The 14351-nt window shown below is 40.4% G+C and overlaps 2 protein-coding genes across 2 annotated transcripts; both read right to left on the minus strand.

Moving 5' to 3' along the window:
• Positions 1 to 1325: 1325 nt before the first annotated feature.
• Slbp (Stem-loop binding protein) lies at positions 1326 to 2696 on the minus strand. Its single transcript, XM_090152888.1, has 7 exons — positions 2453 to 2696; positions 2244 to 2378; positions 2101 to 2187; positions 2011 to 2043; positions 1832 to 1945; positions 1641 to 1775; positions 1326 to 1577 (listed from the first exon to the last, which is right to left on the minus strand). Exons 1-7 carry the CDS (start codon positions 2560 to 2562, stop codon positions 1445 to 1447), a joined length of 747 nt encoding a protein of 248 aa, XP_090009014.1. The 5' UTR covers positions 2563 to 2696; the 3' UTR covers positions 1326 to 1444.
• A 4218-nt stretch (positions 2697 to 6914) lies between these two features.
• Positions 6915 to 7553, minus strand: LOC149936620 (uncharacterized). Its single transcript, XM_090153704.1, has one exon. The coding sequence runs from the start codon at positions 7551 to 7553 to the stop codon at positions 6915 to 6917; it is 639 nt and encodes a 212-aa protein (XP_090009830.1).
• Between the last annotated feature and the right edge of the window lie 6798 nt (positions 7554 to 14351).

Below are 14351 nucleotides of genomic sequence, written 5' to 3' on the forward strand. Positions count from 1 at the left end.
TGTTTCTGATTGGTCACAGATTTTAAATGTAGAAAACGAAACCAAAACCATAAGTTACATAACATAGGGTGCCCTAGCCACGGCCAACTTTAATCACGCGCTGTTTGCGCTAGCGCGAGAGATCAAACTTGGCCGTGCCCTATCACCAGTTTCAAAAGGGGGTATTAAATTATACCAAGGAGGATAGGAAGGGAGGCGAAGTAGGAGGGATGAACGCGCCAGCATCCTTGTAAGAAGTTAAGCGCGCGCTCGGCGGGAAAATTTCGGAAAAATGGCGGCAAGATTGCGGCCGCTACGATACGTGTGGCCGCCATTTTTCCGAAATTTTCCCGCCGAGCGCGCGCTAAACTTCTTACAAGGATGCTGGCGCTTTCATCCCTCCTACTTCGCCTCCCTTCCTATCCTCCTTGATTATACAGCAACAACAGTGGCGTAGCTGATGGTCCGGTGGAGCCTCGAGCTTCGGGGAGGGGGCAGGGGCGCTAACCATAAAAAAAATTAAAAAGGGGGGCCCTATAGAGATTTTTGTGGAGGGGGGGGCTCTGAGTTCCCAGCTACGCCACTGGGCAACAATAATTTCCTCAGTCCACTATTTTCTTGTTGTAATCCCTTGTATGGCCATTTATTAATTTAGACTTCACAAATATGGCTTCAAATAAACGTAAAAGCTCTGGCAGTAAATATTCTTTTAATGAAGAAATAGTAGAACCCAGTGATGAAAGTGAAGATTCTAGTTAAAATGATTCCTCATCTGATGAAATGCAGCCCACTGGTTAATTATTCCAATACGCGAAACCCCTTTTTTAACTAAGCCTAAAAGCTCGTTAAATTGATAAAGCTTTCATACTCAAGCTCAGCTCAAAACCCAAAAATCACTCTCGCACATGCCTAAAAATTAGCATTCACCAGAAGTATGCAGAAGATCTTGCTAACAGAAAAGTAATTGGTTGATACTGTTAATGCTATTAGCTTGCAATCGATTTACCAAATAAGTTTTGAGAAACAATAACTGCAGGTTGAAAAACATCATAGTGATTTTCTAAAACCATTACATGGGGAAACATCATTTATTAAAGCTAAGTTCCCTTGTGACTAATTCAATTAACAAATAACCACAATACTTACTTTTAATTTCATTCAAACCAGTTAGATAGGTGAAGCCATACAGTCTGTGATAGTTTAAAACTTTTCCAGGCACTAATGTGTTAGTCTAGTGGATACTTCTTTAATGAATTTGTATTATTTACATTTGCCTGCACAATTTGATATAGGTAACAAACACACTACATTTTGATTTTAAGGGTGAAGTACAATTGTAGGCATATAAGATTTTTTAAAAAACTCTTTAATAAAAACTATTTGAATATATGAAATGACAATGATATGATAAAATTGTTGAGTTTTGTACAAAGCTGTGAAAAAGTTAAAAAAAAAAAAAAACACTTCAGTTTTCCATTAGTTCAGGGAAAATTCCCTTCATCGGATCTTCTTCAATATCAAAATCTATGGCTGATGAGGTGCTTGTGTGTCCAGATGCGCAATTACTAGAAAATGAGGTGTCAGATGCTGCTTCGTAGCTAAGAGGGAATTGTATAATTATTATAAGTTCAATTTTTATTAAGGTTTAACTTAAAATTTACCTTTGATCCAACAAATCTTTGGGATCCCAGGTATGTAATCCTTTCCTCCAAATTTTGATCAAAGCATCCCATGAGCGACGAGAGTACTTGAGATACTTTTTTGGTGTAACAGGATGATCTCTATCTCTCTCAGTTCTAAAAAATAAAAATTTCAATAAATAAGTAAAAATATTTTTTTTTTATGTTATTACTTTGGGATAGTTTGTGCGTAGTTTTGGTAACCCAAAGTATTTTTCCCAAAATCTATTTGTTTTTGTCTGCGTTCTAAAACTTCTTTATCCATTTCATAAATATCCACAGGAGTACTATAAACGTAAATATTATTTCAACTTAAGTAATATAAATTAACTATAGCAAATATTATACTAACCGTGGCACCCCTAACATTTTTCTCTTTGGTGTGCTGAAACAAAGTTGTTTATTGTAGGACAAGCTCAATGTTAAAAATGAATTAAAATACCTTGTGCTTGCATCAGAAGATGCACATTTCTGTTCCATTTCCTCATCAAAATATTTAGCCAAACGTTTATCATTTTTCAACTTTGCTCTATAGTAAAATGGAACATTATCATCAATATTTAAATTTGATATTATGAAACTTACACGTTTGAAATGGTTTCTCTGACTTCTAATTTCAAGTTATCGTGAAGAACCAGGTCTCCAAGAAATGAGTTACAATTTTTGCTAGAAATTCTTTGCTTAATTTGTCGATTTACTGGAGAAGTTGCATCCGAAAACCTAATTCATTATTAAACACATTTCAATGGTTTATGAAAAGCTAGGTGGTAATATTAATAAGAAAACACCAATACCTTTTTCTGTTTTCTCTGCCATTGTAATTTCTCAAAATCTGAGTTACCTCTTTTCTTTCTTCATTTTCCACAATGTCACCCCAGTTAGTGAGTTTATCATTATCAGACATGTTAAATGAATAATTTGACTTTCAGATTATCTTTGTGAGGGTGAGACTAATTAAATATTAGTTTAACTAAAGTCCAAATTATCAAAATTGTATAAATACGAAGAGCACAAAAAGAACACTTCTTTTACGCGGGAGTTGTTATATTCTATTCTTCCTGTTTCCCGCTTAGCCCGCTAAAATAGTCACATGATCTGGGCTGCGTTCAGCCACGGCCAACTTTGACACCCGCGCAATAGCGGCCAACCCATTCGATGAAATTTCATGAACAAGGATTTTCCCGCTATAAACTATCGGCGTTCAGCACCACGATCGTTTTTATATTGGCTTCAATGCAAAATCTATTCGAAAAATAATTTTCCGCTAGGGGCACTCAACGCCAAGAGATATTTTTGTGCATAGGTTAACATAGAAACTTCAACGAATGGGTTGGCCGCTATTGCGCGAGTGTCAAAGTTGCCAGATCGCCAAAGTCAAATCTTGAATAAATAATAGTAGTTCCTACCTGGATATATCACTCTAGCGTTCCGCGTGCATTTGCTGAGTGTTTGTTACGGGTTCTGCCTTGTAAAAGGCTACGTGTTATGGGAATTTCGGAAATTTTCCGTTAAGTTCGCCGAAGCGGCGCTGCTGTCGCAAAAGCCATTTGCTTGTCAGATTTTTTCCCTAGTGATATATCCAGGTAGGAACTACTATTATTAATCCAAGGTCAAATTATCGTTTCAAAGACTACGACCATAGATAAAATACCTTCGTATATAGATAGGAAACTATATGTTGTAGAGGTGACTCCAGAATTTGGTCCGACATCTGGTGGCGGCACCCGAATAATATTATTTGGTGAAGTTCGCACTACTCTTAGCTCAGCGTTAGCCTTGGCTATAAACATTGCTTTAATGCTTCTGCTTGGATTAATAATATAAACTTATATTTTTAATCCAAAATCCCTGGCTTCCATAAGTTATGACTTATACGAGCTTAGGATAAAAAAAGTATGATGAATTATAATTATTTAGCTTTTGATATTAATCCAAGGTTAATGTATGTTAAAAAATTATTTAAATGATACTACAATTGGCTGAATGTATGTCGCAATGCCAATTGCAAAGGCTTAAGTGAGCTAGGTGTATTAAAAGTACTTTTTTCATGTACTGAAAGCAAATTTAAAATAAGCACAAAGAAATAGCATTCAGTAAAGATTTCTAGTTGGTTTTACACGCTATTTCTTGTTTATTTGAAGGCATTTTGATTTACCTTTATAAATAAGTTAATTAGCAAAAACGCCGACTTTAATTCCTACACAATTTCTACGCTTTTGAGAACACAGCCAACTGGTGCAGTCACTAGATGTCAGGGGAATCTGGTGAAAGTCGATGACTACGACCAATGAGGTAGAATAAATAGAGATCCAAATCAGCCTTCCAGGACCTACCGTTTCGCGGGACAATATTTGTTGAGTTGGAGAGTTAGGCCTACTAAATGAACTTAATCAAATTGTGTTGGCGCCATCTATCGTGTTATTGGAAAACTAAACCTTAATATATTTTGCAAAAGTGTCTGCATATAGAAACAGATGGCGCCAACACCATTGGATAAAGTTGAAACTTAAGCCTAATTCTCCTACTCAAATAAAACGTGACCCGCGAATCCCAGATTTGTTTGGATCTCTGTTTATTCTACCTCATTGACTACGACCGACAAGTTCGACAACACTATCGCTACGCCCCTTTTGTTTCGTCATTGCACGGCCAACTTCGACACTCGCGCAATAGCAGCCAACCCATTCGTTGAAGTTTCTATGTTAACCTACTAACAAAAATATATCTCGGCCCTGAGCGCCCCTAGCGGAAAATTATTTTGAGAATAGTTTTTGCAATGAAGCTAATATAAAACTAGCGTGGCGCTGAATGCCGATAGCTTATAGCATAGTTTATAGTGGGAAAATCCTTGTTCATATAATTTCGGCAAATGGATTGGCCGCTATTGCGCGAGTGTCAAAGTTGGCCGTGGTCATTGAAACCTAGATAGGTATTGGCTTAAGTTTCCTTCGCCGGGAGTAGTGGCGTACTCCTGTAATCCCAGGCGTCTGGGAAGCAGAGTTTGTAGATGACCGTGTGAGGACGACTACCAATCCCCAACGGGCAGTCGTAATACTCCCGCCACGGGTGTCCCCACCCCTGTCACCACGTATCCCCACGTTGGCGTGGCCGTTACACCTATCTCACCCTGATTAATTATTTATTGTGTGTGCTTGTGTCTAAGGCCTTGGGTCGACACCGATTTGTGTCTATCAAAAAAAAATAGTTTTTCTTCATCGTTTGTCACCACGTATCCCCACGTTGGCGTGGCCGTTACACCTATCTCACCCTGATTAATTATTTATTGTGTGTGCTGGTGTCTAAGGCCTTGGGTCGACACCGATTTGTGTCTATCAAAAAAAAATAGTTTTTCTTCATCGTTATTCGAAAATTTGACTTTATAAAATACTTGCATTTTAATATAATTTTTTTTCCATCGGTTGTTTATATCTTTATTTTATTTATGTTAAAAAGCAAGATATTTGTCACTAAGCTAGAATAAGCTTATTTGCGGCCATAGAGTTACAGTCGAGGGGTCCGTCACTTCGATGAATCGTGTACGAGATTCCGAATCAAGGAATCTGGAATTCCGTGATTCTTGTTCGATTCCGTAAGTCTTGTTCAGTTCCGTGATTCTTGTTCAGTTCCGTGATTCTTGTTCGGCTACACACTTGTACAAGGTTCCTTGATTCATCTATTCGCAACCAAAACCAATCTAGCTGCTCGAATATTATAGAAAAGGCGGTGTGACTAGGCAAATGACCAATTAAAATTGTCTAGGTCAGTTTAAAAATTAAATCGAAGGTGGTCAATTGAGGGGTCAGTGGTTAACTGGCCCACTTAATAAAAGGGTCCCACTGGTGTGAAAAATCCAGCCCGAAAATCGAGTAGCAGGTGACTTTTCATTCCCTACGTCATAATTTCGCACCGGAAATTGTATTAATTCGGAGGCCGGTGTGGCCTTTAATTCAACTTGGTCTACGGAAACATATTATGGATTAGCTCAGGTATTTCAGGGCACGGGTTTGAAGGCTAAGTCGATGGTCACTGCCACTCACTGGTTCACTTTAATAAGTTCCTTATTTCCCCCCTCGCCTTCAAAGTTCCAAATTCAAGCCAACGCCGGGAGTAGTGGCTCACTCCTGTAATCCCAAGCGTCCGGGAAGCAGAGTTTGTGGATGACCGTGTGAGGACGACCACCAATCCGCCAACGTGTGGTCGGCATACTTCCGCCACTGGTGTCCCCACCCTTGTTTCCACGTATCCCCCGTTGGCCTGACCGTTACACATATCTCACCCTGATTAATCAAATGAACTGTCCCACACGTTACAATCGAATAAAAAAAACTTCGAGCCAACCAAATGGTAATCGATTGTAACACGCCCGAGAATACGACGAGCTAATACCGAGGCTAATACGCTCGGTAATACGAATACCATTCAACTATAGCCACGCTCACACATACGCGATACCTCTAAAAAGGTTTCGAAGCTCTTCAAATCGTTTTCGACCAAAAAGTGAACATAGTTATATCAGAGAGAATTAATAATATAAAATTATAAATTATCTCTGGTTAAATCGCTTATAACCGTTTCAAATCACTAAAAAACCGTTTTCGGGCCTCAAAGCAAGTGTCGGCTATCGTTTACACGAAAACAAGATAGTTAAGTGACATTTTGACCCAAAAGACGATAATTATAGGTGCACCTCGCGTTGATTGGATCGTTTGTAAATTGGTCAATAGCATAAATTACAATAATTTTAAACAATATTTTTTACATGGGAAATATAATTTAAGTTAAAGTCCACTAAATAGAGTATAAGTTGTTTAATTATAATACTCAACAACGGCTCTCTGACGACGTTATCATGGTGGGGGGGGGGGCAGAATAACGTGTAAAAGGTTGAAGTAAATGGCTGGAAGACTTCACACCATGCACATAGGAGAAGGACTCATTAACTACAATACCATCAAGTAATACAAAAGGCCCAAACAAACGTCCGAAAAGAGTTATAGTCAAGCTTGAATGGTTTTACGTAAAATGTCACAGGTCGCCGCAACGACGTCGGTGAATCCGGCGTGTACCGCTCTGGGGACGTCTGCTAGATTGGTCGGCAGAGCCCTAGACGTAAGTGCCCGAAGAAGAAAAGCGCGGGCCATCCGTCGCGATAGGCAAGCGAATAAGGCGTGGGAAGCGGCTCCACACCGAGTGAAGGAGGCCGTGGGACTTGTCTGCCACAGCCGAGGCGCGCGAGTAGCGTGTCATCCCGCCGCGTTAAAGTATCCGCATAATGGCTTGAGAGCAAGGAAAAGGCTTCGCGTCTAGAAGAGGCCATTGTGTCCTAGTTACTGACCACACTGGAGTCCATACTGATGAAATTGCCCTGCGGCAGGCGCTTTTTTCCCCCGCGAGGAGGAAGTCTACCTTTGGTGGGCGTAGAAGCTTAGTAACTCCCGCCAGACGGTCCGCCATTTCATTACCCGGAACTCCAACATAAGCCGGACACCACAGGAGAGTTATGGGCCACTGGTATCCATCCCAAAAGTCGTGAATGGTGGTGACCACCGGGTCCGTAGAACGAGAGGGAAGCTGCGTGAGAGCGATTTTGGAATCCGAGCAAATAACCAGAGTGCCTTGGAGGTTGACCGACGCGTAAGACAAAGCCATTCGAAAAGCGAAGAGTTCAATCCTATTTATGGTAAGACCGGAATCCACAAGACACGTCGTGCCGACATTGATAGCCGGGACCACGAAAGCAACAACCGCCTCACCCGAGCCCTCAGCCAACGAGCCGTCGGTATAGATGACTGTAGCGTTCTTTCCGTGAAGTTCTAGAGCCGCGAGGAAAAGTTGTCGCAGCATATCCGAACTATTGTCCTCCTTAGCGGTAGTGAGCCAAGTCGAGAGAATCATCGCGGCGGGCGGTTGCCAGGACGGCAAATCCTTGAAAGACAAATGGCGACGGGAGATATTGAAGAGCCAGCTCAGGTTGTGGGCCTGTGCCAAACGCCAAGCCCTGAGGAGGAATGGTAAACGTCCCAACGGGAAGCGATGTTCCAAAGTCTCGAGAGGAGACAATCCTTCCCTCAAAAAGGAGGTGTAGTAAGCAGTGTGTCAGAATTTATAGCCCGGTGTACCTAGTAACAGAGCCCATACCACCGGAGGTCTATAATCATAGTGCCTTACGCCAGCGTCCACCTAGCCCGGACAGGTGACAATTCTAGCATGGGTAGTAGTACCCTACTACTGATGGTCGCACCTTTGACGCAAGCCACTCCACCCATCAGAAGGTGCAGCAATGGGTGGACCATTTCCCACTTCGCACACAGCAGTGGGATTAGAGTGGATGCTGTAGCAACTCCAGCCGACACCCCACCTACTTAGGTAAAGAGTCAAACCCCTTGGAGAGAGCTCCTAAACGGGAATGACGAGCACACAGCAGTCCTAGTAACCCGGCACAGCTGGCACCGGAGATCCCGGAGTGACTCCAAAAGGCCGGGAAACAGGACCACCGTGCCATCATACGGAGGCCCGCCACCCCACAGCAGGCTACCCAATCCGCCGAGGCGGACACATTGCACGGACCCTCTCCGTTAGCCTGAGCCGAAACTCAGTTTCCAGCCCCTACCTGACCGAAGTCGGAGGTGTAGATAGGACCATTTGACCAGAGCTAACATCTCCAAGTGCGCCATCGCCCTTATGGGTTACAAGGGCTGGACCCCAACTCCCCGGTAAAGCCACCAGTTATTGCACACTCTGACCCGTTAAGGGCCAGGTTTAGTAAGCAGGAGTGTCCGCTGCGCCGCACGGAGTGAGGTTGAGGAGTTTCAACAAATCGCGTCTGAAGCGCAATGGTGGAAGCGCTGCTTCCACCTCCATGAGACTAATGGCCGTTGAGGGCGGGACCCCAAGGATGACTCTGAGAGCTGCATTTTGAACCTTGTCGAGCTCAGCGAGAACAGTGGAGGTGGCCGACGCATAGAGAGAGAGCTGGAATAATCCCTCCGGGAGCGAATGAGATGGGTATAAAGCAGTCTATTGACTGCTATTGTCGGCCCCCCAGCCAGTCACTGAAACCGCCCTCAAAAGATTGAGCCGCTCCAGAGAAGTCGAGATCAGCCCGTCGATCTGGGCCACCCATGAGAGACTGACGTCTACAAAGGGCCGGGCTTAGAGGGCTCGCGGCCCCGGATGAAATGCATGAGCGAAACTGAGAGTAGCGGACCTCCAGTATATGCATCCATATGGTAAAATTTTAGAGGCCCTGGGCGACCGCCCGGCTCGCCCCCCCCCCCCCCAAATGGACAGTCGGCGTAACGTGTATTTTGTGGTCGGCCAAATGAGAAGTCGGCCAAATGAGAAGTGGGCCAAATGAGAAGTGGGCCAAACGAAACTCTCCCGTCTGTCTCCGCGTGCTATTTCAGAATGACGTCACTTTATTTGATGCCGTTCGATTGGAATAGTAAACACCGAAAGTGCTGAAAAACTTTTCAGAAACATTTATTTTTCCGATGTTATCAGGTTTTTTGGCGTTTTTCCTTTGGTTACTACGAAAATGCTCTCAACTCCCACTCGGATAAAGCAAATTTTACACGTGTCAAGTAAAAATTTCAAAAATAGGAAAGCAATGTTTTTAAGGGTAATTTTAATTTAAAATTTGAAAAATGGAATAGCAAAGTTTTATACATTTTCACTGAAGATAGCCCACTGGGACAAACAACGACTTTCAGAGCACTCTGGAAGTAATCGGAGCTGCCCAAACGTCATTAGTTAAAACACGTTGAGTTGGGAATATAGTACTTCTAGAGCCAAAATTTTTATTCTATGGCTGGCCCAGGGCCAAACAGTTATCACTAGACGGTGGCGTCATCTACCGCAAGTTAGCGGTGAGAATAATTTAAGCCAGTGGCTTTATCTACCAATAGTCTTAGTCGATAATTCAAAATAACGGTCAAAAACGCCGCCGATCAGTTTAGTAAAAACCTTTCGGCGGCGTAATCGTCGGCCATTTTCGGTATGGAGATACTGGCCATAGAAATCTCATTGGTAACTAGAATGCTGCCGCCTACGGCCGGGCCTGTCGCCAGGTCATATTTAATCACATGGTACCTTTCAGCCAATGAGAGGCAATTTAGTGACTATGCTACGCCCGACGCGTAATCTATCGTTGAATAAATTTGAAAGCTGCAGACGATGCCTTCGACAGCTGAGCTCGGGAAATTCGCATAGGATCAAGGAGGATTAAGGGAAGGGGAGTTGTACTGAGGCTCCTCTTATGGCTGCATCCGTAGTCAGAGAGCGTGAGACGCCCAGTGGGTGGGAGCGGGTGGAAAACGAATGTAAAATACCGGCTCGCGTTCCTGTTTTGAGCGCCCTCTAGTTCAGAAAAATTGTTCCATGTTGTTTCGGTTTTTATTTTGAGAATTCGGCTGCTTCGGTGTTTCGTCGTGAATACGCTAAAAATGCACGTTTACTAGATTTACTTAGTATATGCGTAAAATTCTAATTTTTTTGATCACGTGAAGATAAATATCATATAACCCGTGATTATAGGGTTTTGTTTATTTTTTTAGTTGTATTATTTGTCAAGGATTACAATAATGCAAAAAGTTTTAACCGCAATTTATTATTTAGAAAGTTATGATAAATTTAAAATTGTGACTTGCCAGCAATTTTTACCTAGGAAAATACGACATATTTCGAGATTTTTGTACTTGCTGGATGAGGTAGGACTGATGACGAATTAGATTTAACGACAAGATATTACTAAATTTTTAAAACGTGTGCAAACCGAAAATGTGTTTACGGCTTTTTTGGTTTTGTTATTGTTTTTTTGTTTATTATTTGTCAAGGATTACAGTAATGCGAAAAGTTTTAACCGCAATTTATTATTTAGAAAGATATGATAAATATAAAATTGTTATTTGCCAGCAATTTTGGGTTAAGTGTAGAATAGCTGCCCCCCACCCGATTTTTTATATATTTTTTTTGGATAGAGGGCAAGATGGGGATTACTTTAATTTTCATTTTATTTTGGCGAAAATGAATATTAACAAAGATATGCATTTTTAAACATTGGCCTTTTGCAGTGAATTTTCCCTAGAACGATTCTTTAAATTCCTAGATTTTAGTGCGTTGTGGATAACGTGGCGCTGATGACGAAAAAGAAAATGTGGAAATGCAAAACATACTAACTTTCTTTTTTATTTCAGGTATTTTCGCCGTATTTCAATGCATTTTAGGGGTTTTGGCGGGGATAATGGGTTAGGTTATTTATATTATTAGGTTGGATTAATATCGGGTTGACGATACTTGATGCGTCAGGCTTGGTGCTGTCCTCTAGGTTGCGTTATAGATGGCCCATAGCTTTTTTTAGTATGGGGTTGGGGAGGCGCCGCGCGCCCCCAGCGCTCGAGCGAAGTGAGTGCGCGGCGCCGTCAGGCGCCAATACTCACAATACATTCGACATTGTATAAGTCAACATCATACACACGACATATAATATGACATAGTATGGTTAAAAAAGGCTAAAATGCGTTGAAATACCGGAAAAATCCCCAACCCTTAAAAGTTAGTACTGTTTTGTATTTCAGCCTTTTTCTTTTTCGTCATCCGTCCTACTTTATCCAAAAAGTATTAAAATCTAGTAATTTAAAGAATCGTCCTCGTCAACAGTCCTACCTCATCCAACACATACAGAAATCTCGAAATATGTCGTATTTTCCGTTGTAAAAATTGCTAGCAAGTAGCAATTTTACATTGATCATATCTTTTTAAATAATAACTTGCGGTTAAAACTTTTTGCATTACTGTAATCCTTGACAAATAGCAAACCAAAAAAACACCAAAAAAACAAAAGTACCTATTGTTAAAAAATCCCAATCTATCTCTATGCCCGTGATATAACTTAACTAAGCGCTTTTTCCCAATAAAAAAAAATGCGAGTTACATAGTTTAGTTAAGCCTGTGTTTTTTACAGGTTTACATAAATCCTGATTAATCCACAATCCTCCTTGATCATGTATTGCGTTTACCGATCCTGTAAAAACCACAGTCGGTCGCAGAATTCGGAAATTCTTGAAAAGAAAATTTTCTTCATTCGTCTTCCTAATCCCAAGAAAAATTATAATCAGTGTAAGAAATGGGTTGATGCCATCAACCGACAAGATATTTCAACAGGAAATATAAAGAAACACCACCATATTTGTTCAAAACACTTTGTTGGCGGAAATGGGCCTTCTGACGAGTTTCCTGATCCCATTCCTGATCTTTATATGGAGAAAAACACCCATGGGACTGTGAACCAAGAAAACCCCATCTACAATTTGGAATGTACTGTTTCTACCAAAAATGAAAAGGAGCAACAGATCAATAAACTAGATTGTCGTGATAATTCCATTATTGGAAATGATATAACAACGCAACATGGTGGAGAAACAATTGGAATTTGTCATTCTAAGGATACCGCAACTTCTCCTATAAATTTGAAATTTTTTAGAAATATTGCAACATCACCTATTTTGAACATTCAACAAGAGCCAGAAATCATCAATCTGGAAGAACTAGTTCAAAAATTCATGGTTTATCAGTCAATAAATTTAAGTCGAATGGCTTGGTGCTTTGAAATTCTACAAGGTATCAATTTGAATGACCGCAATGCATTCGTAGCATTTAGAAAAAATTTGAATGAGAAACTTAGTTTAAAAATAGGGGTCTCACAAGATATGAAGATTACAATTTCCAGTTGTGAAAAAAAGCTATGTACTAATCACAATTTGGAAGAGAAAATTAACTTTAATCAGCCTCTTGCCTCACTAGAAGATTTACTGAAAGTTATGTTTGAAATTGATGAATGGACAGTTTGTCATGGGGTGTCTGATGAGGAATTTAAGCCACTGAAAAACAGTTATTTACAGTCTTCGTATGTTTGTCACTTATCTGATTCCATTCGTTCAAAAAAGTGTCAGATGCTGTTTAAATCCAAGCTAACCAAACTCTGTCAGCCGTGTAGATTGGCCAAAATATATCTACAAAGGCGTTTGAAAAGAATACGTAAAGTTTCTGCAAAGGAATGCACTCCAAGAACCCCTAAACAGCGAAGAAACTTTCGTTACATGGATAAAAGCGAAATGCAGAAACGAATGATTGTGTTGAAACTAAAAAACCAAGCGATGAAACGTAAAGTCAAAACCCTACAAATTAGGATTCGAAAAACTATCACTCAACAAGGAATTTCTTTATTTGAAGAAGAGAGCATGGAATTTGAACAATTACTTAAAGAAAATCCATTCAAAGACCCAAGCGTTTTCCAGAAGCTGCTTATTAAGGAGCAATTGAGATTAATCAAATCTAAGAGGTCACGACCAAGAAAGTGGCACCCAGCGGTCATTCAATGGTGTTTGTATCTCAAGTCAAAGTCAGCCTGAACCTATGAAGCTTTCAAACAGGTCTTTACCCTTCCATCACAGCGCACGCTTTTCAACTATTCTGGAGACCTTACAGCAAGGAGTGGTTTTAACGAGGAAGCCCTACAAGAGATGAAAGGGAAGATTGAAATGCAAACTTTAGAGGAACACGAAAAATACTTTTCACTCATTCTTGATGAGATATCCGTAAAGCAAGACCTGGTTTTCCACAGCAATACTGGTCAACTGGTAGGATTTACAAACCTAAACCATTTTCGAAATTCAGTTAACACAGCTGAATTGGAATTATCAAATGAAAACAAAGATGACGTTTCCTCCATCCCTTTGGCCAGCCATATTCTTCAATTAATGGTACGTGGTATCACGACCAAATTCAAGTTCATGTATGCCTTTTTCCCGTGCAATAAGTTAAACTCTAACGATTTATTATCGATTGTTTGGGAAGCAATTGAGAATTTATGTGGGGCAGATATTCGTATCTTAACAGTAATATGTGACAAATCATCAATAAACCAGAAACTTATCAAAGATAGCACCGAGAGTGAGCAACTTTTGCAAGGTGATAAAATTGGATATAGATGTATTAACATGTTCAATAACTACGAGCCATTATTTTTTATATCTGATGTTTGTCACCTCGAGAAAACTGCCCGCAACAATGTAGAAAACAGTGGCAAAATTAACAAAAAGAAGACTGAAAAAAATAGTAAATTTGAAAAGGCTGGAAACTCCAATAAAATTAAGGACCAGAAAGATAACAGTGTACAAACAATTCGCTTACTGAAAAAGAATGGAAAAGAAATTTTATGGAAGCACGTTTTTGAAACCTACAGGATAGATTCCAAATCCATATTACGTAAAGCTCCAAAATTGACTTACAACCACGTTAACCTAACCCCATTTTCTCGCATGCGAGTGAAATTAGCAACTCAAACTATGAGTGCAACTGTAGCAAATGCAATGGAAGATATAGTAGGCGAAAAAGCATCTGAAACTGTGAAATTCTTTAGATTATTTGACGAGTTTTTTGACATGCTTAATGTCTCAAATACTATGGAAGGATTCCACTCTAGAAAACCTGCAAAGTATCCATTCCGAAGCATGGACGATTGGAGTTTCGAGGTAATGTTTTACAAATATGTTTTAAATTTGAGCGAGTATTAATAATTTTTTTTAAAAAAATTTAGTGGCTAGAAAATGTGTTTTTGAAGTACTTCGAAGATTGGGAAAATGAACTTGAAGTTATGGATGATGATTCTGAAAAAACTAAAAATATCCTCAGTAG

This window comes from Leiobunum rupestre, chromosome 7, assembly GCF_980474605.1.
Source record: "Leiobunum rupestre chromosome 7, qqLeiRupe1.1.hap1, whole genome shotgun sequence".
NCBI lineage: Eukaryota > Metazoa > Arthropoda > Arachnida > Opiliones > Sclerosomatidae > Leiobunum > Leiobunum rupestre.